We start from the raw sequence: 21,750 nt of genomic DNA, 5'->3' as shown, positions 1-21,750 counted from the left end.
GAGCTCGCCGGTAGCGCATGGTCAGCCGGCGACGTACAGATGGCCGGAGCTCGCCGGTAGCGTGCGGTCAGCCGGCGACGTACAGATGGCCGGAGCTCGCCGGTAGCACGCGGGAGGCCGGTAGCACGCAGATGGCCGAAGCTCGCCGGTAGCGCGTGAGCGGCCGGTGACGTACAGATGGCCGGAGCAAACCGGTAGCGCACGGGCGGCTGGAAACGTACAGATGGCCGGAGCTCGCCGGTAGCGCGCGGGCGGCCGGGAACGCGCCGGCGGCCTGGAGCAGCCATGGCGTGTGGGCGGCCATAGCAGCCAGCCCCGGCCGGGGCTGGGAAGGCGCGAGCAGCAGCGGGGTGGCCGGTACCGTGCAGGCAGGCCCGGGTGGCCGGTAGCTCGCAGGCAGCCTGGGATGGCCCCGTAATTTGCAGGCAGCTCGGGATGGCCGGTAATTTGCAGGCAGCTGCCCGGCCGGGATTGGCTGCGGGGAATGACGCCCAGCACAACAAAGGTGGAGTTGGAGAAATTGCATTAAAAAAAATTAAGAGAGAGAGAGAGAGAGAGGAGAAAGGGAGAGGGGAGCGGCGGGAGGGAGGGGAGGAAACTGCCCCTCGCCCGCCCCGCCGGGGAAATCCCCCCCCCCTTCCCCCCCCGCCCCCCGCCGCCGTGTCCCGGCGCTCCGGGGCTGCCCGGGGCCGCGGGGCGGGCAGGGAGCGCGGCCCCGGCGCTCCCCGCCGTGTCGGAGGGGACCCACCGGGGCGGGAGGCGGCTCGGCTTCTTCCCCCCCCCCTCCGCTTCTCCCCCCCTTTTTTTTTTCTTTTTTTTTTTTTTTTTTATGCAAACGCCGGGCGAGGATTGTTGCACATGTAAGGAGATTTTTTTTTTTTTTTTCTCTTCTTTCCCTTTCCCCCCCCCCCTTCCCTCCTCTCTCCTTCCTCCTCCTCCTCCTCCTCTTTTTCTTCTCGCCACAGTGTTGCAAAAGCAAAGAGCAATAAAAAACACGGCGAAAGCGGCGGGAGCGCGGGGCGGCGGCGGCGGCCGGCGGTGCCGCTTGGGGAGCGGCGGAGGCTGGCGGCGGACCCCGGCGCTCAGAGCCCGGCTGATTGGAAGAGAAAACGCAGCGCCATGGAGGCGGGGGAAAGCGCGATCGTCTCTGCGGGGACTGGAGCGCGTCCACGCCCGGGGCCAGCGCTGCAGAGCTGGCCGCCGTTCAACCGCCGCTTCCCCGCCCCGGCCCCGCCGAGCGAGCCCCGGCCCCGCCGAGCCGCGGTCCCCCCAAAGCCGCGGGCCCGCAGGTACGTGCCTGCGCCGGGGGAGCCGCGCCGCGCCGTGCCGTGCCGCGCCGCCCGGGCTCGCCATTCGCCGCCGCGCCGCTCCGCCGGCGGGGCTGGAGGAGGCGCTTTGTTCCTCCCCGGGCTCCCGCTGCCGCTGCTGCCGCCGCCGCCGCGCACCGGGCTCGGTAAGGCGCCGCCGCTCCGCCGGGAAAGGGGGTTTTGCGCCCGTCAAAAGGGGGATTTTTAGGGGGTTGGGTTTGGTTTTGGGTTGGTTTTTTTTTTTTTTTGGAAAAAATATAGGTTTTTTTTTTTATAAAGGAAACAAAACAACACACACACACAAAAAAAAAGGCTGGTTTTCGCGCAGGCCCCCGCGGGCAGGAAGCTGCCGCCGCCGGCGCTCGCCCGCTCCGGCCCGCTCCGCGCCGGCGGGGGGCACCGCGCTGGGGCTCGGGGCGGGGGGGAGCGCACGGCTCGGCGGCCTCGGTGTGTCCCCCCCCTCCCTCCTTTCCCTTCCCTTCCCTCTCCTCCTCCTCGCTCCCTCCCTCCTTCCCGCTCTCCCTCCCTCCCTCCCCGGCTGCCGCAGCTGGATTTCGGGGGCAGGCTTCCAGCGCTGGGCGGTTGTTTTTCCCCAGCCCGGGTGAGTCCCGCGCCGCGGCGGCGAGCTCGGCGCCGCGCTCCGGCGGGTGCGTGCCCGGGCTCGTCCGCTTCCCCCCCCACCTCCTCCGCGCTTTATTTTCCCCCCCCTCTTATTATCTTTTTGTATATATTTTTTTCCCCCCCTTTCTTCATTTTTTTTTTTTTTTTCGCCTTTCTTCCCCCCTTCTTTCTTCCTTTCTTCCCTCCGGACCGGGAACGGGGCTCCAGCCCCCCGCTGGGTGGGTGGGTGTTTCTGGGCTCGAGGAGGGGTCGCGGGTGGTGGGGAGGGGGGGGGAAGCAGAGGAGGGGGCGGCGGTGGTGGGAAGCGGAGAAAGAAGGAGGGGGGGGGATGGATTGGGTAGGAGCCGCTCCCCGGGGGTCGGTGCGGGGAGGTCGCGCTGCCCTCGCCCGGCTCGCTGCAGCTGCCCGGCCGCCCCCAGCCGGGCATCCCCGCCCCCCCTTCCCCCTCCTCCTCCTCCTCCTCCTCCTTCTTCTTCTTCCCCCAGCGGCTCCGGCGCGGGGCTGGGGCTGCGGCGGCTCGGCTAGAGCTCCCCCCCCCTTCTCCTCCTCCTCCTCCTTCTTCCACCACCACCACCACCACCTCCTCCTCCTCCTTCTCTCCTCTCCTCCTCCTCCCCCTTGCAGCCCGGAGAGGTGGGTTTGTCTCGGCTTTATAACCGCGCCGGCTGCACGGGTGGAGGGGAAGGAGCGGCGGGCGGAGGCGGGCGCAGCCCGGCCATTGTGTGCCGCGGCGGAGAGCGGCCGCGCCGGCCGGTAACGATGGGGGGATGGCGGATGGGGAAGCCGGGGAGGGGTGGGAGGGAAGCCGCCGCGCACCGCATCGCTCCGGGGGGCCGGGGGAGCGGAAAGGGGCCGCGCTCCCCCAGCCCCTCTCCGCACCCCCGGCCCCCCGGACTCGCCTCCATTGTCTGCCCGGGTGTTGGGAGGAGGAGGAGGGAAGGGGGGGGGGGGGCGAAGGCGGCGGAGCGCGGCTCGCTGGCGCCCGGGTGGGAACCGGGGGCGGGAGGGGGTCGGGGAGGCGCCGCCGGGGCCGCCCGCGCTCGGTCCCACCCGGTTCCTGCTGCCTGGCGGAGGAGGAGACTGGCGCTGGCCGGCGGCGCAGGGCATGTGCGGGCTCCCCGCCTCCGCCCGACGGCCCGGCCCCTTCCTCCCCCGCCTCCTCCTCCTCCTCCTCCTCCTCCTCCTCCTCCTCCTCCTCCTCCTTCTTCTTCCTTCCCCCCCCCCCCCCAGGCGCGGGATCCGGTCGTCCCCCCCCCCGGGGATCCCGCACACCCCCCCCCCCCCCGGGGATCCTTCTGCGCGCGCACCGCGATCGCCCCCGCCCCGCCCCGCGATGATCCGATGGATCCCTCCCCCTGCCACGATCCCGCCTTTCCCCCCACCCCCTGCTGCACCCCAATCGCCCCCGGGGCGATCCCCGGTCCCCCACCCCACTCCCAGGGGCTGGGCTCATCCCACCCCGGGGCGATTCCCCCATCCCGCCCCCGAGGCGATCCCAGATCCACCCCGGGGATGATCCGACCCTGCAGCGATCCCCCATCCACCCCCCCCTCCCCAGGGCTCATCCCACCCCGGGATGATCCCCCCCATCCACTGCCCAGGGGCTGCTCCCCCCCCTCCTCGAGGCGGTCCCAGATCCATTCCCCCCCCCCCCCCGCTCAGGGACTGATCCGACCTCCGCAGTGATCCCCAGGGCCTGGTGGGGTCCGCACCCCCCCGGGGCACTCCCCGATTCCCGTCCCTGAAGGCTGATCCCGCCCCGGGGTGATCCCCATCCCGCCCCTGGAGGCTGATCCCTGGAACGATTCCTGGTCCCCTCGTGAGTCCTGCACCCCTCCGGAGCGACCCCCAGTTCTCCCCCCAGGAGCGGATCGTCCCCTCGGGGCAATCCTCCATCCTCCCCGGGGCCCGGTGGGGTCTGTGCCCCCCAGCAGTCCCCGATGCCCCCCCGAGGTGATCCTCCCTCCGGCCCAGGGCCCAGACCCCCGCCCCAGCACCCCTTCCAAGGCCCAGGTCTCTCCCAGACCCTCCCAGGGCCTGCCCCCCCCCCCCCGAATCCCCCCCCCAGGCCTGGATTCCCCCTGGGACTCCCCCCGGGCCCGGGCCCTGCTTCCCCGGGCCGTCCCTCCTGCCTCAGGCCTGCAGCCTGTACCCCCAGGGCGATCCCCCCCCCAGGATCCCCCCCCCCCCCCCCCCGAGACCGGCATCCTGCTCTCCCCCCCTCCCACCTCTGGGATCCCCCCACTGAGGCCTCTTGCCCGCTCCCCCATTGTAGGATCCCTCCCCTGGGGTCTGGGGGGGGACCCTTCCCCATGACCCTCCCCCCCCTCGTTGAAATGTCCCCTTCCTGCCCAGGTTGTGTGTGTCCCCCCCGCCTTGGCAGAGCCCTGACCCCCCCAGGCGTGTGGAGCTCTTTCCCCAGAGCTCCCCAAATGAGCACCCCCTGGCCCCCCTTGGATCCTGCCACCCCCCCAGGGAGGATCTCGCTGGAGCTGCGATGACCCTTTTAGACACCCCCCGTCCTTTCCAGGGGGTGACCCCCCCCCCCCAGGAGGTCCCTCAGAGCCCTGTTGGCTCAGATCCCCCTGACCCCCAGTCGATGGCTCCCTCCCACCCCACCCCAGGGATTCCCAGAACTCTTCTCCCCTTGGATCTGTGGGATTCCCCCCGCATCCTCCCCCCCCCCCACCTCGGGGTCATCACCCCGAACCCTTCTCCCCTCCCCACGCACCCCTTCTCTCCTCCCCCCTCCAGGGCAGGGTCATGCCACCATTCAGGATCCCCCTTCCTCAACCCCCCCAGGATCTCTATGACCCCTCCCCTACCACTGCTCCCCCGCACCCCCTCTCTAAGCCCCCCCCCAAACCTTGTGGGGCTGGGCGTGTGCGATCCCAGCACCCCTTTCATGTGGGGAGGGGGACACACGGATGCGTGGGTCAGACCCCCCCGCTCCCCATCAGGGGTTGGGGGTCCGCCCGGCGCTGGGGGGGTACCTAGCGGGGGTCTCCGTTTGCTTGCAGAGCCAAGCGGGACTGATCTCGGGAGCGCGCGAGGGAGCCGGCGGGGACCGTCCTGGGCGCAGGCAGGTGGAGGATGAACGGCGAAGCCGAGTGCCCTGCAGACTTGGAAATGACAGCTCCCAAAAACCAAGGTGAGACCCCCCCCAGCTGCCCCCCCCGCCACCACACTGGGGTCCCATGGGAATACTACTGCCGCATTAAAAAAAAAAAAAAGCCAAACCAAACAAAACAGCAAAAAACCTTTGGGAAGCATTTGGGTCCCAGGGATGGAGGAACCGCGTGGGCGCTGGCACATCCCGCCTGTGCTGCGGCGAGGGCGGGGGGGTGGATTTGCCTCTCCCGGTCCCGGCTCTGCCGTGGGGGAGCGCACACGCGTGTGCGAGCGCACGGATGCACGTGCCGGTGCACTGTCAGCCCCTCCGGCCCCGGCGAAGGGCGGCTGCCAGCTCGCGACGTCCGGTGATGCTCTTTTTGGGTGGTTGGCATTTCAGGATGGGGGGGGCGGGCTGGCACAAAGAGGTGTCGCCTTCGCCCATCCACATCTGGGCTGCATTAAAAGCCGAGCCGTTACCTTGGGCCTCCGGCTTCCAGACCCCGGGATGACATCAGAGGTTCAGCTTTTATTGGAAAAAGGGGAGGAAAACAAGGAAAAAAAAAAAAAGGGACTTATTTTATTTGGGGCAGCCTGCCTGCACAGTGGGGCTCTGCTACCCCGCCATCCAAAAACTCCCCCCAAATCCCAGGGAGTGCAGTCCAGCCCCCCTCACCCGCCTGGTCCCCCTCTTCCCTCCCTTTCCGCAGTCGGTTTGTTGCCCCGAGCGAACCCGGCTGGAGCACGTGTCCTTCTCCGGGTCTTTAGCTGGATTTAATTACACCGGGGCAGCTTTCCTAATATAGCCCCGGCCCGGCCGATGCCAGGAGAGCCGGGGATAAATCGGTCCCAGGGCACAGACAACCCCATTCATCTTGGCGGGTGAACTCCGCGATTCCGTCGTTTTTCGGCAAATCCCGGCCAGAGGGAAGGGGGATGGAGGGACGAGGGGCTGAGCGTAGGGTCCCCACGCCACTGCCAGCGAGATTTTTGGGAGATTTCCATGGTTTCTTACATATTCCTGTGGGCTGTGGTTATTTCGGCCATCTGCTGGCGGCGGGGTCACGCCGGGCCAAAGGTCTTGAGGCGTTCCTGCGTTGGAGGGGGGAAACTGAGGCACGGGGCTTGTTGATGGGGGCAGGTTTGGGGGATTCTCATCCCCTTCTCCCTCCCTGCTTGATTTTTGTGGCCATGCTGCTTTTGGTTATTTCTCCTGATTCCTGCAATCAAGTCGGCACCAGCTCTATGGCCCAGTTATGCCTTGTTGGTCCTTGGCTGGGGGGTCTGGAAAGGGGGTGGGAAAAATAGGAAGACAATTTTGGGCTCGGTGCACCCCCCCAGCTATGTTCCCCCCTGCAGGGCATGGCAAGGAACTGGGGTTTCCCATCTCTTTGCCTTCCGTGATGTTTTGGAGCCAGGAGCGTGGAGATATGTCGGGAGCCACTGGGCTCTGCTTCATGGGGGGGCTCTTTCCATCTTCCCCCCCACCCAATTAATCCCTAATGGACCTGATGAGGTAACTAGGGGGGCTGGCTGCATCCCAAACTGTTCCCGCCTCAACCTCCCAACCTGACAGATCCAGGAGGTGAAATGGGGTGGGGGGGACAGGTCCTGGCTGCATTCCCCCGCTCCGGCTGCGTGTCCCGTGTGTCCGTAACATCCCTCGCTCGACTTTGGGGTTCGGGGGGGGTTTGCCCTTCGCCGGATGGACGCAGAGGCAGGAGGTGGAGGTGGTGTTTCCATGTGTGTTGAGTTTGAGTGGGGGAAGAACTGCAGCCGGGTATTTCTGGGGGATTGTTTCTCATTCCTGGGGATGGGGCAAAGGGAGAAAGATGCTCCCCTCAAATCCATGACCAGCTGTGCTGTCCCAGTCTCGCTGGGATGCTCCGCGTCCCTTGGGCAGCTCCGAACGCCCCAGCCTTTGCCCGGCAGTGACGTGGGGCAGGGGATGGCGTGGAGAGCCGGTCCTGTGCCCAGGAAGCCGCTGGGCTCTGGTGCCCGTCCTGGCCTGAAGCAGACAGGGCCACGTGGGCGTGCGACTCAGGCTCCACTCCTCCTCCAGCCCGTCCCTGGGGACCTCTCTTTCCGCTCCCAGGGCCCGTAGCTTTTCCCCGGGGTCACCCGTGTTTGCAGAGCGGTCAGGGCTCCTCTCCGCAGCCGACGTGGAAGCTCGGAGCAGAGAGCCTGGCAGAGGAATTCCCCTGGCGAGGAAGCCCCGAAGTTGGTGCTGGATGGGGCATTTGGTGCTGGGCTCTCCTGCCTGCTGCCTCTCCCAGCACGGGGCTGTCTCAGCCTCCCAGTTGCTCCAGGCGCCCCGGCTTTGCCATGTGCCCATCCTACCATCCCGACAGCTTGTCCGTATAGGAGCTGAGGACGCTTCTCCCAGCAGCTTGGTGGATGTTGGAGTGGTATAACCATCACCCCTGCCCCATCAGGGACCCTGCTGTGAGACGGGGGCCTCGCCGCGCTCCCGGTCCCCCCTGCTTGGTGGTCTCCAAGCTTTGACCTTGGCAGAGGTCAACATGGAGCTGGGTCCCCAGGTGATGGCAAGGCTCTCCGAGTTGAAGGAAGCACAGCGCTGGGGGTTTCCCATTGCTCCAAACGCATCTTTTCCACTTAGAAAGTGGGTTTCCCTGTTTCCTCCTTGGCCAGAGTGTGCGTCGCTCGCCTCTCGCTCCGCAGGGCTTTGCTCCCGTGTGTAGGAAATAGCCCTCCGCTCCCAACGGCAGAGCCGTCGCCTTATCCGATGGCGTGCTGGGATGAGCGAGTCTCTCTGGTTTGCACCGAGTGGATTTTCTAGCTTTGCCCAGATTGTTTTGGCCCGTGGAAAGTTGCTCGAGGGTGAGGGAAACAGCCACGTCCCTTTGATCTTTAATCTCGAGAGGCAGCGTTTGGAGATTACGCGTCCCGGCGCGCGGTCCGGAGCTGCACGTCGGGAGCCGTAGTCCCGGTGTCCTGCCGGGAAGGCTGCCGGGCCACCACTGAGCCTCTTTCTTTGCCGCTCAGACCGCTGGTCTCAGGAGGACATGCTGACTCTGCTGGAGTGCATGAAGAATAACCTGCCCTCCAACGACGGGAGCAAGTTCAAAACCACCGAGTCCCACCTGGATTGGGAGAAAGTGGCTTTCAAGGACTTCTCAGGGGAGATGTGCAAGATGAAGTGGATGGAGATTTCTAACGAGGTAAGTGACAGCCGCACGGGGCTCCGGGGGGGTTCTCCGCGAGAGGGACCGAGCGTCCCGATGACCTCCAAGTGCTGTTTGAGTCGCCCATGTTCCGCACCCCGAGTCCTCGAGCCCTTAGTGCCGACACCATCCCGCTGCCGGGGGCACTGCGAACCCCTCGGAGGCGCCGGAACCGGTCCTTCGCGTGGCGGCGTTACGAAACCCTGTGGGTTGCGCTGTGCTGAGCGTGGCTCGATGCCGAGCGGGAATCTGCCCTGTCCCCACCTGCACCCTGTTCACGTTTGTGGCCCTTTGTTAACCCCACAGGTCAGGAAGTTTCGGACCCTCACGGAGCTCATTATGGACGCTGAAGAGCACGTGAAGAATCCTTACAAGGGCAAAAAGCTGAAGGTATTGGGCAGAAATTGGAGTCAGTCCCTAAAGGGGGACTTCCCCCTTCCCTGGCATGGGGGGCTGGGACCTGTGTGGCACCCTGGACCCATGCAGCTCTGCTGCCAGAGCCCCTGCAGGCACCTCACCACCCGTAATCCTCACGGCCGGCTGCCCGAGGCTCCAGAGGCCGTGGACTCTGGGCCCGGGCCAAGTCCAGGGTGCATTTAATATGGCCGGCTAGATTGCTGGCAGCCTGCGTCCAAGTTTAGCACCAGGGGGGCCGGGAAGCCGCAGTCCTATTCCTGTCCTGCCGGGTCGGGTAGGGTGCTGCTTTTGGCCAAGTGGCCCCAGGGTGGCCGATGCTCTGCTGCCGGCTGTCCCCGGGAGGTGGGTCCCGTCCCTTCCTCCTGCCTCAGTTTCCCTTCTTGCGGCACAACCGCTCTATGCGAACAGCTCTGGATGGCTGGAGGCTGCTCCCGAGATACCCGGCCCTGGGATATGGTAGTTCCTGGGGAAGGGAGCCCTTGTTTCCAGCGTTTTTCTCCACCTTGCCTGCAAAGCCGGGGTGTTTCCATGTCGGGGAGCTGGATCACCAGTGAGGCTGGATGGAGGGAGGTCTCCCCCAGTACCAGGGGGAGCTGGGAGCCGGTAGGGTTTGGCTGTGCCCTCTGTGGTGCTGCTGGCTCCGCACTCAGTGTTTGCCGCTCTCCTGTCTCCCCAGAAACACCCCGACTTCCCCAAGAAGCCCCTGACTCCCTATTTCCGCTTCTTCATGGAGAAGCGGGCCAAATACGCCAAGCTTCACCCCGAAATGAGCAACCTGGATCTCACCAAGATCCTGTCCAAGAAATACAAGGAGCTTCCCGAGAAGAAAAAGGTACGGGGTGGGGAAAAGTCAGCAAGCCGCTTCCCACTTGTGTGCCTCTGCGTGCTGGGCTCTGCCTGCCCAGCTCTCCCAGTAAAACCAGCAGAGCTTAACCTGGTGAGGGTTTAATCCGGCTCTCGATGGGACAAACCCGGGTGCTTGTTTAGTCCTGTCAGACCAGTCAGACTTCCTTTCCTTTTCCTGTGCTGGTTCCCAGGATCCATGGGGTGGAGGCTGGCTGGGTCTGTCCGTTGGTCCGTCTCTCTAGATGGACCTGGATGGTGACTTTGCTGTTGGGTGGATCAGTATTTAACGCTGGGGTTAAATCACACGCGTCGCTGTGGCCGCCCTGTCCGAGTGAGGGATGGAGGGGCAGGCTCTGCTCCAAGCCATGGGAGATGCTGGGAGGAGAGCTGCCCATCTCGCCTCCAGCTCTGGAGGTGGACGTGGGCTTGGCCAGAGCCCAGGCAGGCGTTTTGGGTGCCCCAGCTCTCAGTCTGGGTGGATTTGCCATCGGCAGAACAGGTCCAGAGCACAAAGTTCTGTTGTGCCCTCTTGCCCAAGGCTGCCCGCAAGCTTGGGTGCAGGGAGAGAGGGAAGATCCTGCCTCTGAATCCCTGGGCAGGCTGGAAACCCTCAGCTGGGAGCTGCAGGATCAGTCTGATGGGCTGGAGAGCCCTCGAGTCTCTTTGGGGGTGGTGGGGTGCCCAGGCGGCAGGGATGTATCTGCCTGCCCTTTCCCCAGTGCTGATGTCCCTCTCCACCTCCCTGGTGGCTTTGTGTCTCCAGATGAAATATATCCAGGACTTCCAGCGAGAGAAGCAGGAGTTTGAGAGGAACCTGGCGAGGTTCAGGTGAGCAGGCAGCCCCCCACCTCGTTTCCCCAGGCCCCTCCAGGCAGATGCAGTCTCCCTTCCCACGTGTAGCTCACGGAGGAAGCCCTGATGGGTGCTGCGACTTGGAGGCAGAAGGGAAAGGGGGATGCTGGAAAAAAAAGAGCAAGAAAAAGGGGTCTGAGAGCAGCCCTGCAGCTGAGATGGCGAAGGACCAGCCGTGCTCTGGGGGTTAGGGTCTGCAAGGGGAGGACAGGAGCCACTGAAGCGACCACCCCAGTCCCCTCAGACCTTCCCTTTGAGTGTGGCCGCTGTGAGCCAGGTGGATCCTGGTGTTCCCGATGTCCCGCTGCTGCTCCAGGGACTCAGCCCAGACCAGCACGTTAAAGGGGGTGCTTGTAGTTGATGCTTCCCCAGCATCTCTTTTAAAATCCTCCTGCTCTTTTTGGGGACCCCTTCCGATATCTGAGCCCATGGACGCTCAGCCCTGCAGTGACAGTTACCCCTTGGCGAGGAGGTTTAGGGGGTGCTCTCCTTCCACCTGCCACCTCCTTAACGCTCTCCCTTCCACGCCTCCCTGCTGGGTAAAGGGAAGATCACCCAGATCTCATCCAGAACGCCAAGAAATCCGACGTCCCTGAAAAACCCAAGACCCCCCAGCAGCTGTGGTACAACCACGAGAAGAAGATCTACTTGAAAGTGCGTCCAGATGTGAGTACGGTGGGTGGGAGTGCGTGTGAGCGTGAGTGTTGAGGGGTCCTGTACCCCGCTGCTGGGGCGAGAGGAGGGGGAAACAAGAGAAGCAATTTAGGGGGGGGGGGACGGGATGGAAGACACCGCTAGAAGCTCCCAGCAGTCTGGATGGAGGTAAGGAGGGGCTCTGCACATCTGGAAGAGGCTCTGGGGAATACAGACCCCGCTTTTTGCCTGCAGTTGAAGGGGTGACCACAGCCTGAGTCAGAGCAGGAAAGATTTCCAGCAGAGACATCCACCTCTGGCCATGCCCCACACTCGCACGCACCCCCTTCCCCGGCCGTGAGCTCGGCTCGCAGCCACCCCGCGGCCCCGAGCCGGGTGCCGCCGGGACAAGATGGCAGGCAACACTATTTTTGCCTTTTTTTACTCTTTTTTTTTTTCCCCCTCTTCTTTTTTTGGATTTTACCCCTCTGCCCTCACCTCTGGCTTTGGGTTTTCAGGCCACCACGAAGGAGGTGAAAGAGTCGCTGGGCAAGCAGTGGTCTCAACTCTCGGATAAAAAGAGGCTGAAATGGATTCATAAGGCCCTGGAACAGCGGAAGGAGTACGAGGTAGGGAGCAGCCTCACCCGTTCCCCTCCACACTTGCCCTTAACGTTCACTCCGAGCCACTCTGCCTTCCCGGCCACAGCCGCCGGCAGCTAGCCAGCCTCACCCGATAGCCAGTGTGGGGATTCAGCCAGATCCCTGCAGGTCCCTAGTGAATCCGAGCCCTGCCTCCTCCAGCAGTGTTTGGGCAAGGGAGAAGTACCGTTGGGGAGATGATTAGGGCAATGGTTGGCTTCTCTTTCCTCCTCCTCCGGCCCCCCAGCAGGCGGGGATCGGAGCCCCTCTCCTGATGGCTCTCCATCCTTTGCAGGAGATCATGCGCGACTACATCCAGAAGCACCCCGAGCTGAACATCAGCGAGGAGGGCATCACCCGCTCCACCCTCACCAAGGCTGAGCGCCAGCTCAAGGACAAGTTCGACGGACGACCCACAAAGCCACCTCCGTGAGTCCTGGCCCTCCCTGTCTGGGTGCAAGACGTGTCCCTCTCTGATCTATTGGGCGGATGCTGGTTCTTGCTAACGAGGAAGACGAGGCTCTGCCTGGCTTCGAGAGCCCCAAGAGCATCGCTTCTGGGACCATGGGCTGTCGATAACTCCATTAAACTGATCCTTAACTCCACGTTAAATAGACGTTCACAGAGAATCTGAGCAAGGTTTATGGTGATGCTCAATGTGCTGGGTTAGGGGATAACCCAACCCCTCGCTTCCCTAAAACGCAGGCGGCTCTGGCACAGCACTTCATGCCTGGTGCAGCCCAGAGGGCAGCTGGGGGGTCTTGGGGGGCTCTTAGTACCCAGCCAGCTCTGCAGAGGACGTGAGCGAGGCACGCTGTCCCTAACACGGAGTCTCTCCGTCGGTTGCAGGAATAGCTACTCCCTGTACTGTGCAGAGCTGATGGCCAACATGAAAGACGTGCCCAGCACCGAGCGGATGGTGCTGTGCAGCCAGCAGTGGAAACTGCTCTCGCAGAAGGAAAAGGACGCGTACCACAAAAAGTGTGATCAGGTGAGGGGCCGAGGACGGACAGACAGGGGGACGGGCAGATGGGCACCAATGCTGTGCAGATGGAGGAGGAGGATGGGAGAGTTTGGGCTACAGGTCTCGCTGGAAATGAGCCCCTCGCCCTTTCGCAGAGCCTGGTCTTGTCGTCTTGACCACCAGTTCCCCCTGAGGTCCTCGGTCACCTTCCTTGGTCCTCTGTCTTCCCAGTCCGTGTGTGTGGGACCAGCAGATGGTCCAAGTGGAGGATGCTGTTGCCGAGGGGGCTGAGGCAGGGATAGGGCGAGGGATCTCTGTGTAACCTCACATCTCCCATCTCCCTCCAGAAAAAGAAAGACTACGAGATCGAGCTGCTCCGCTTCCTGGAGGTGAGTGACATGGGGGTGCCTCAGCCATCGGGACTCCAAATATCAGGAGGGTCCCCTCAGTGGGGAGCTGAGATGGGTTAAAAGGGAGCTGCACTGATGCTATCCCCTTCTGCTCCCCCAAACCATGGCTGAACACAGCCACGGGTGCTGTGCAGAGGTGTCTGCACAGGATCTTCACCCTTCCCCAGCCACCCTAATGCCTGACCCAGTGTCTTCCAGTTGGGCACTGGGACATGGGGATGGGCTCCCCCAAGCCGGGAGGGGTCGGAGCTGGGGAAGAAGGACAGTGCCTGGCAAGGGCATGGGGACCCCCAGGCTGCCCACCCAGGCTTGCAGTGCCTGGTGTTGGCCCTGGTTGGGGTGGCTTTTGGATCAGGACGACTGAGTGCATTAGTTCCCCCCTTCCCCACTGTCTGTGTTCCCTGATGGCATCAAAGCCTCGTTAGCATCAGGCCATCTAACCGTGTCTCTCCTCCTGTGCCACCCAGAGCCTGCCCGAGGAGGAGCAGCAGCGGGTACTGGGCGAGGAGAAGATGCTGGGCAGCAACCGGAAAGGGGCGACGAGTCCTGCATCCAAAAAGTCCTCACCAGAGACTGGCAAGGTGAGAGTGGCAACTGGAGAGATGGGACAGCGTGTGCCAGAAACGAGGGATGAGGTTGCTGGCATCTCAGGGGGCTTCGAGGGCTTCATTCCTTGGTTCTTTCACCATGTTTTCCCTGGGGTTGGAGGCTGCCGGTGCGAGGCAGGTCCCTCTCTGTGCTCACCCCGACCCGTGGTCCCGTGTCCCTCCCTCAGGCCAGCTCAGAGAAGCCCAAACGACCCATCTCTGCGATGTTCATCTTTTCGGAGGAGAAGCGGAAGCAGCTGCAGGAAGAGCGGCCGGAGCTGTCAGAGAGTGAGCTGACCCGGCTCCTGGCCCGCATGTGGAATGACCTCTCCGAGAAGAAGAAGGTTGGTACCATCCCCAACCCTTCTCCTCCATCCCCGTTACTACTGTTCCTTGGGCATCTCCAGCAATCCAGGGACGCTGCCTGTCCTTGTCCTGCTGCGAGGGGCTTTGCTCGCCCCCAGGCACCGCAGCTGCGGGGCGATTGTCCCCAGGAGCATCACAGCTCCTCCGGCGAGCCATCACCCGGGCAACGGTGTTGGCACTGATGGGTGCTGCCAGCTCTGCCTTCTCCCTCTCGTGACCTGATGGGTCAAAACCCAGCAGCTTAAGAAACCTTGGAGGGTCCTTGAACCTCAATTTAAAGGCTTGATGGTTTCCCAGGTGGGGGGGAGTCCTGAGATGTGGGTGTTCATGTTGGGGGCTGCCAGTGCCACCCTGGGGACAGCACTGGGGGAAGCTGCAGCATCCTGCTGCCCGCCTTCCCAGTGTTCGGCGGCCAGGGGCTTGTGCCCAGGGGGCCATGCTGCCCCTTCACCCCCACCCTGCACCCCTGTGCAGGCCAAGTACAAAGCGCGGGAGGCGGCGATGAAGGCACAGTCGGAGAAGAAGCACGGCTCGGATAAAGAGGAGCGTGGGAAGCTGCCCGAGTCTCCCAAGACAGCCGAGGAGATCTGGCAACAGAGCGTCATCGGAGACTACCTGGCTCGTTTCAAGGTGAGGGGTGGTGCCGGGAAAGAAGTTGGAAGCGGAGTCACCTCTCCCCCCGCCGCAGGAATTGCCGTGCACCCTCTGCGCTGCTTTCACACCCGAGGCAACGGGTTGGGGCTGGGAGCCACGGGAGGACAGGGGTCACAGCAAAGGGAGCGGGTGTCCCGTGGTACCCGGGTGTCCCAGGCATGGTGGGTGCATCTAATGGGGCATGGGGATCTGTGCTGCAGAACGACCGGGGCAAGGCGTTGAAGGCCATGGAGGCCACTTGGAACAACATGGAGAAGAAGGAGAAGCTGATGTGGATCAAGAAGGCGGCGGAGGATCAGAAGCGATACGAGGTGAGTCCCCGCTCCTTCTCACCCCTCGCCGTGCCCCCGCAGCCAGCGCTGCCCCTGTCTCCCTGACCCCTCTCTCTCCTCCGGCTCAGAGGGAGCTGAGCGAGATGCGGGCCCCTCCGTGCTCCACCAACTCCGCCAAGAAAATGAAGTTCCAGGGAGAACCGAAGAAACCCCCCATGTGAGTACCTGGGGTCTGGGGTGCGAAAAGCCGGGTCTGGCTGGCCCGGCTGGGACAAAAGAGCCTGGAGCAGCCCTGGGGTGGAAGGAGCGTGGGCTGGACGGTGGCGGGGATGGCTGGTGTGGGTTGCTGGTGGACAGCTTGGTTCTCCGTGCACGCCGTCTGATCTGGCCTCGGCTCTCCCTGCTTGCAGGAACGGTTACCAGAAATTCTCCCAGGAGCTGCTGTCGAACGGAGAGCTGAACCACCTCCCGCTGAAGGAGCGGATGGTGGAGATCGGCAGCCGCTGGCAGCGCATCTCCCAGGGCCAGAAGGACCACTACAAAAAGCTGGCAGAGGAGCAGCAGAAACAGTACAAGGTGCACCTTGACATCTGGCTCAAGGTGAGTGCCAAGCCCCGATGCGCGGTGAGGGGCTCTGGGGTTGGATGTCCTTGGGGGGGCTGCGTGTTGTGCTCTCTGCTCACAGCTTTCCTCTGGGAACCGCCATCTCCAGCCCCTTTTTTTGGTATTTTGTAATGTAAAAAGCTTTTAAAAAGATACATGTGGGGAGGGGGTGCCCCGTGCTAGAGTCCTTGCCCGCTCTGTCCCCCCTCACCATGCCTGCCCAGCCCTCCCTGCACCCTGACCACCGTCTCCTCTGTCTCCGCAGAGCCTCTCGCCCCAGGAACGGGCTGCCTACAAGGAACACACTTCCAACGTGAGTATCCATCCGCCTGGCACTGCCATGGGGCGGGGGACCCGGGGGCTGGGCTGGGATCAGCCCTGGGTGACACTGGGGTGTGTGGTAGATGAGCCGAGCTCGGGAGAGCCCCGCGAAGGGATTCCCGCCCGTGGCAGCTCGGCGATAGGGTTTTCTCCGCGCCGGACACTGGGAAGGACCCGAGGTCGAGTCCTGCAGCACCAAATGGTTTTGCTTTGTTCCCCCCCTTGCAGAAACGCAAGAGCATAGGGAAGATCCGGGGTCCCAACCCCAAGATGAAGCCAACGATGCAGTCCAAGTCGGTGAGTGCACGAGGGCCGTGCTCCATGCTGGAGACACCCAGCACCCTCCTCCCTGGGGAGGGTATCCTGGGGGGGACCCACACCTCCTGTTCGAGGCATGCCTGGTGCTTTCTGCTGCCTGCCCTTTCCTTGAGACAACAAACCACGGGCCCTCCCCAGATCTGTGCTCAGAACCCCCCTGGGTCTCATTTCACCCCCCTCCCCACAGTCATGACATCTCCTTGCACCCATTCCCTTGCACCCACTCCAGGACCCTTTTTGGGGCCGTTTGTAACATAAATGGGGGGAGGGTCCCCCACAAGATGTGGGGTAGGAGCCACCTCATCCCGCTCGGAGGATGGAGGAACCCAAGGGCTGATGGCCAAGGACGGGGTGGTGCACCCATGGGTGCTGGCATCCTGGGGCACCCACCTGCAGCCAACGCCCTCCCGCCCCGCAGGAGTCAGAGGATGACGACGAGGAGGAAGAGGAGGAGGAAGACGACGATGAAGATGAGGACGATGACGATGACAACGGTGACTCCTCGGAGGAAGGCGGCGACTCCTCGGAGTCCAGCAGCGAGGAGGAGAGCGAGGATGGGGACGAGGTGAGGCTGCGGTGCGGTGCGTGCCGCGGGGAGGGCGGCGGGGCCGTCCCGGGCCCCGCTCCGCTCCCGTACCGCTCGCTCTGCCCCCCCCCCCCCACCTTCACCCTCCTCCGGGGCTGGGGGGGGCACCCGCACCCAGGCTCAGATAGGAGCGTGGCGGAGGAGCTCCCGGGAAGCAGGGGGACACGGGGAGGCGAAGGGGAGGACGGGATCCCCCCACCCCGTGCCCGGCGTGCCAGGGGAGGGTGCGAGGAGCAGCCGCGGGGTGTAGTTAGGAGCAGCCTCGGGACGTAGAGGTGCGAGTTGCGCAGAGCCCCCCAGTGAGCAGAGGAAAATCTCCTGTCTTTTTCCTGGTGGAGATACTGAGTCTGGTCTCGGCTCCGTTTGCGCCAGTGTGAATGCCGAGTAAGTCACCAGAGTCAAAGTTTTACACCGGTGCAACTGAAATCAGAGTATGCTGGATGGCGCTGGGGCCAGAAACCGTGTCCGTGCCTTGTGCTCGCCACCGGACAGGTGAGGTGTTTCGACCCTCTCGTTGGTCTCAGCTCACGCCTCTTCCTTCCCCGGCTTTAGAGGGGGGAAACTGAGGCACGAGGCGGGTCGGGTACCCTACCTCGGATCGTGTAGCGAGGCAGTGGCAGAGGTGAGGGTAGGACCCCCGTGCGCTGCTCCGGCACGCTCCCCACTCCCCCAGCGCCCCCCTCCCCCGGCGACCTCCGAGCTGAGCCCTGGCAAACTCACTCCTGCCCCACGTCCCTCCTCCGTCCCTCCCCCCAGCCCGGGCTGGCAGCGGTGGGAGGGATGGGGTTGGACCCCCACCCACCCCCTCCGTGGGGACCCTCCCGTGCCGCAGCGGGGAGGGCGAGCAGGGGGCGAGGGGGAGGTGATGGATGGCAGCCGGGGCCCCCCGCCCTGCCGCTAACCCCCCCATCCTCTCTACCACCACCCCCTCCCCTTCCCCAGAACGACGAGGATGATGAAGATGAGGACGATGAGGATGAGGACGACAACGACTCGGAGGGCAGCAGCAGTTCCTCCTCCTCCTCGGGGGACTCCTCCGACTCCGACTCCAACTGATCCGGCCAAGCTCTTAGTAACGTCGTTTGGTTTCTCGGTTTCGGTCCCAAATTCACGCAACTCCCCCCTCCACAGCCCCCCAAAACCTCTTCCTCCTCTTCCTCCTGCCCCTCCAGTGAGCTGCAGCCCCCCGTGGGACCCCCCTATCTGGGGAGCGGGGGCTCGAGGGACCCTCTGCTGAGCTCACACTGTGGGAGGGGGAAACCGGGGGCTGCTCTCCCCCTGGGCTGAGGGGGAGAGGAGGGGGTGAGCCCCCCCCCCATCCCTCCCACCCCCCTTAACTCTCCCCTCACCAAGGGAGGGGAAGTGATTTTTTTTTTCTTGGAGATTTCCTTATTTTCGGAGGGTTGCCCCATCCTCACCCCCTCCCTGCCCAGACTACCAGCTCCGGACTTTATAGAAAGCAAACAAAAACACAGAGGAAAAAAAAAAAAATATTCCCCCCCCTCTTTTTTTTTATTAAAAAAAAAAAACACAAATGGAAAAAAAAAAAAATACCACCCCCCCACGCAGACCCTCCCGTCCGGCCCAGGCAGCGGGCACGGAGCATGAGCCGAGTTGCTCAGGACTCAGCCGTTGGGACGATGACTCTTCCCCCCCTACAGCCTTCCTCCCCTCTCTGCGCACCCCCCTGGCATTTCAGGGGGCCCATCCTTCCCCCCCCCCAAAAAAAAAAACCCACACCCCACCCTTGTACAGTCTGGAAGCTGCAGCGGGAGCTCTCCGGGACCTCCGCATCCACAGCACTTGGGAAGCGCCGGCCACGGACTGTGACCACCCAGCGCATCCCCACGGCGGGGGGGGATAGATGGATTGGGGGGGGGCACGGGGGGGGTGAGGGTGTGCGTGTGTGTGTGAGCGTGTGTGCCGGGGTGGGGGGCACCTGGGGCTGGGCCACGCGTGGCTCCCCCATCCCCCCAATCCGGGGTCCCGGCTGCTCAGTCGTGACCAACGGGGGGGGGGGGGCACAGGGGGGGTTGGTGGTTGTTGTGCTGTTGTATTTTATTTTATTCTTTTTTTTTTTTTTTCTTTTTATAAAACAAGAAGGATCCATCTTTTATTTTTTCTTCTCCCCCTGCCCCATTTCCCCTACGTTGTCATCCCCCCCCCCAAATTTTCCCCTCCACCCTCGGTGAAGCTGCTCCTCTCCCTTTGCCCCAAATCCCCAGGGGACCAGCACTCCCCTCCTCCCAGTTACCCTGAGTTTGCCCTCCCCCAGGCGGGTTCTTGCCCCCCCCTCGCCCCTCAACCATGCTGTAAATACTGGTGTGGTTTGGGTTTGTTTTGGGGGGTCGATGCCCCCCCTCCCTGAGAGGGGGATGGGGCCGTGGGGACCAGGGTGGGTGCGTAGGGGGGGTCCTGGCGGCACCTGTCTGGGCCCCCCCCCCTCTTTTTTTTTTTTTAAACAGACACGAGCACCAGCAATCCCACGGCACCTCCCTGCAGGGTTCCTGTCCCCCCCGTCCCCCCCCTACAATGCCTGGTGCAATTGGGGACCCCTCCTCAGACCCCCACTCTAAGGGGGGGACACGAGGTTTGTCCCTTCTGGTGTACACCCCCCCCCCCACCTCCCTCTTGTCCTGTCCCCGGAGAGGAGCTGGGCTGGGGGATTGGATTTGGGGGGCCCAGGGGAAGGGGGTGGGGGGCACCTGCCACCCCATGGCTGGGGAGGGGAGGCTGGGGGGGCTTTTTCTCTTATGTGTTCTAATTTAGCCATTTTTCTCTTCTTTTCACCCAAATCTCAGCTCGGTGGGGGGGAGGAGGGGGGGACCCAAGCTGCAGGTTTGGGGTTTTTCTAGCTGCACGGGGGGGGGGGTCCTGCCCCCCCCAGCTATGACCTCCCCCCGGTTTTGCTGCTCTAAAGACCTTGAGTCACCCCAAAACACAACCAGGGACCCCTCAGTGCTGGGGGGGGGGGTGTGACACCCCCCCCTCGTTACAGCCTCTCCCCTCAAATTGAGCTAAAAACCCATCGTTTGGGGGAAATTTAACTCCAGCCCCGGGGTGAGGGGGGGGAACCCAGGTGCCCCCCCGCACGGACAATCCCCCCGTGTCCCCCCCCCCCGGGACCGGGGCCCCGAAGAGAACCCGGCCGGCGTGTGTGTGTGTGTGTGTGTGTGTGTGTGTCCCACTGTGTCCGTCTCTGCGTCCCTCTGTGTCTCCCCCCCCTATTTGGGATTTTCCTTTCATTTTCCTTCCAGTTTTTAATTGCCCCCCGCCCCATCCCCTAAGGGGAAACCCATCCCTTTTTCTGCTGAATGTACCCAGCACCGTCGTGTTTTAGTGGATGTGTTTTTAGTACAAAAAAAAAAAAAAAAAGACAAAAAAAAAAGACAAAAAAAAGACCTTTTTTTTTTTCTGTTTAAAAAAAAAAAGAAAAAAATAATAATTAAAAAAAATAAAAATGAAAAATTCTTACAGCGCCGACAATTGGGGGAAAAGGCGTTTGCGCTGCAAGAGAATTGAACCTGAGTGCATTTTGGCACTGCCACAAAATCCCGGGATCCTTTAGATGGAAGTTCTTGTGAATTACCTTAAAAAAAAAAAAATAGAAAAAAAAAAAGAAAAAAAAAGAAAAAAAAGAAGAAAAAAAATCATCTTTTTTTTCTAATATTTAAAGAGTGTTTTTGTAGGTTTAAAAAAAAGACAAAAAAAAATTAAAAAAAAATAAATAAAAATAATCCCAACTCGGAATTTGTACGGCTGAGCGGGACGCGGGGGCCTCGCGGCTGCGGTTTCCCGGTTTGCTTCGGTTTCGGTTCTTTTTTTTTTCGTTTTGTTTTGTTTTGTTGTTGTTTTTTTTGAGTTTTTTGGGTTTTTTTGTTTTTTTTTGTATAATAAAGTGAAAAATAATGTTTCTGTTCTCATGTCATTACTATAAAAAAAAAATAAAACTTTAGGAAAAAAAAAACAACCAAGCGTGAGGAGTGTTTTTGCCCCCCCCCCCCCCCGTTGTGGATGTGGGGATCACTTGGGGGGGGGGATCCGCTGGGGGGGGATCCCTAGGGGTCACTTTTGGGGGATAGGGGGGATCCATGGGGATTCGTAGGGATCGGGAGTGGGTTGGGGACACTCGGGGAGGGATCTGTGGATCACTAGTGGGGGGGTCTGTAGGGATGAGGATTAGGGGGCTCCATTGGAGTCGTCATCTGGGAGGGGGATCCGTGGGGGTCGCTGGAGGGGATCTATAGGGATGGGGGGGGATTCCTTAGGGATGGGGGATCCACGGGGAGGGGGGATCCTTTGGGAGGGGGATCCTTGTGAAGGTGGAGGATCGCTGGGGATGGGGGGGATCCCTGCAGGTTGGGGGTCCGTAGGGATGGGGGTCCCTGGGAATGTGGGGGGTCCCTGGGGATGGGGGGTTCGTAGGGATGAGGGATCCCTGGGGATGGGGGGGGTCCCTGCGGATGTGGGGGATCCCTGGGGATGCGGGGGGGGTCCCTGGAGATGGCTGGTCCGTAGGGATAAGGGTCCCTGGGGATGGGGGGGATCCCTGGGGATGCGGGGGGGGTCCCTGGAGATGGCGGGTCCGTAGGGATGGGGGTCCCTGGGGATGGGGATGGGGGTCCCTGGGGATGAGGGATCCGTAGGGACTGGGGATCGGCGGGGATCCCGGATCCGGGGGGGGGGGGGCCTCCGCAGCGGGATCGCGGGGGTGAGGAACCCCCAAGCCCCGCCCCCGCCCCGCCCCCTATCACCCCGCCCCCTCCCTGGCCACGCCCCCTCGGCGCCCGCCCCCTCCTCCCGCCCCGCCCCGCCCCGCCGCCCTCCGACGAGCCGCCAGCCCCGCGCGGCGGCGGCCGCTCCCATTGGCCGCGCCCCGCACGGCGCCTCCCTATTGGCGGCGGGCGCGGGGGCGGGCTGTGCGCGCGCCGGGTGCGGCGCCCCGCCCCTCTCCCCCCCCCCCTTTCCCCCCCCTTCTCCTCCCCCCCCCCCCCGCCCCCCCTCCGCCTCCGGGCCGCCGCCGCCGCCGGGCGGAGGGAGCGCCAGGCCCGGCCCG

At 63.1% G+C, this 21,750-nt stretch overlaps 1 protein-coding gene across 7 annotated transcripts; it reads left to right on the top strand.

The window, feature by feature from the left end:
* Positions 1 to 1,435: 1,435 nt before the first annotated feature.
* UBTF (upstream binding transcription factor) lies at positions 1,436 to 17,953 on the top strand. 7 transcript variants are annotated; one of them, XM_086626427.1, is made up of 22 exons: positions 1,436 to 1,453; positions 4,949 to 5,079; positions 8,046 to 8,221; positions 8,531 to 8,614; positions 9,318 to 9,473; positions 10,251 to 10,315; positions 10,885 to 11,005; positions 11,491 to 11,601; positions 11,909 to 12,042; positions 12,463 to 12,604; positions 12,925 to 12,966; positions 13,455 to 13,568; positions 13,763 to 13,918; positions 14,415 to 14,570; positions 14,795 to 14,905; positions 14,995 to 15,083; positions 15,277 to 15,466; positions 15,735 to 15,782; positions 16,019 to 16,087; positions 16,527 to 16,673; positions 17,067 to 17,186; positions 17,637 to 17,953. In XM_086626427.1, exons 2-22 carry the CDS (start codon positions 5,022 to 5,024, stop codon positions 17,748 to 17,750), a joined length of 2,403 nt encoding a protein of 800 aa, XP_086482553.1. In that variant the 5' UTR covers positions 1,436 to 1,453; positions 4,949 to 5,021; the 3' UTR covers positions 17,751 to 17,953. The 7 variants fall into 7 exon arrangements, with proteins under 7 accessions (XP_086482553.1, XP_086482552.1, XP_086482556.1 ...); XM_086626426.1 differs by having other exon boundaries at positions 10,885 to 11,014; XM_086626430.1 differs by lacking the exon at positions 11,491 to 11,601.
* The last annotated feature ends 3,797 nt before the right edge of the window (positions 17,954 to 21,750 follow it).

This window comes from Tauraco erythrolophus, chromosome 25, assembly GCF_009769465.1.
Source record: "Tauraco erythrolophus isolate bTauEry1 chromosome 25, bTauEry1.pri, whole genome shotgun sequence".
NCBI classification, from domain to species: Eukaryota; Metazoa; Chordata; class Aves; order Musophagiformes; family Musophagidae; genus Tauraco; species Tauraco erythrolophus.
Note: the sequence above shows the minus strand (reverse complement) of the source record. Positions and strands in the feature narration are given on the sequence as shown.

What these genes read in the sequence shown, in the direction of transcription:
- UBTF (XM_086626426.1), top strand. Translation starts at nt 5,022, where the DNA reads ATGAACGGCGAAGCCGAGTGCCCTGCAGACTTGGAAATGACAGCTCCC. An exon ending in AACAGCGGAAGGAGTACGAG is followed by an intron (nt 11,602 to 11,908) that starts GTAGGGAGCAGC and finishes CATCCTTTGCAG; the next exon opens with GAGATCATGCGCGACTACAT. An exon ending in CGACCCACAAAGCCACCTCC is followed by an intron (nt 12,043 to 12,462) that starts GTGAGTCCTGGC and finishes CGTCGGTTGCAG; the next exon opens with GAATAGCTACTCCCTGTACT.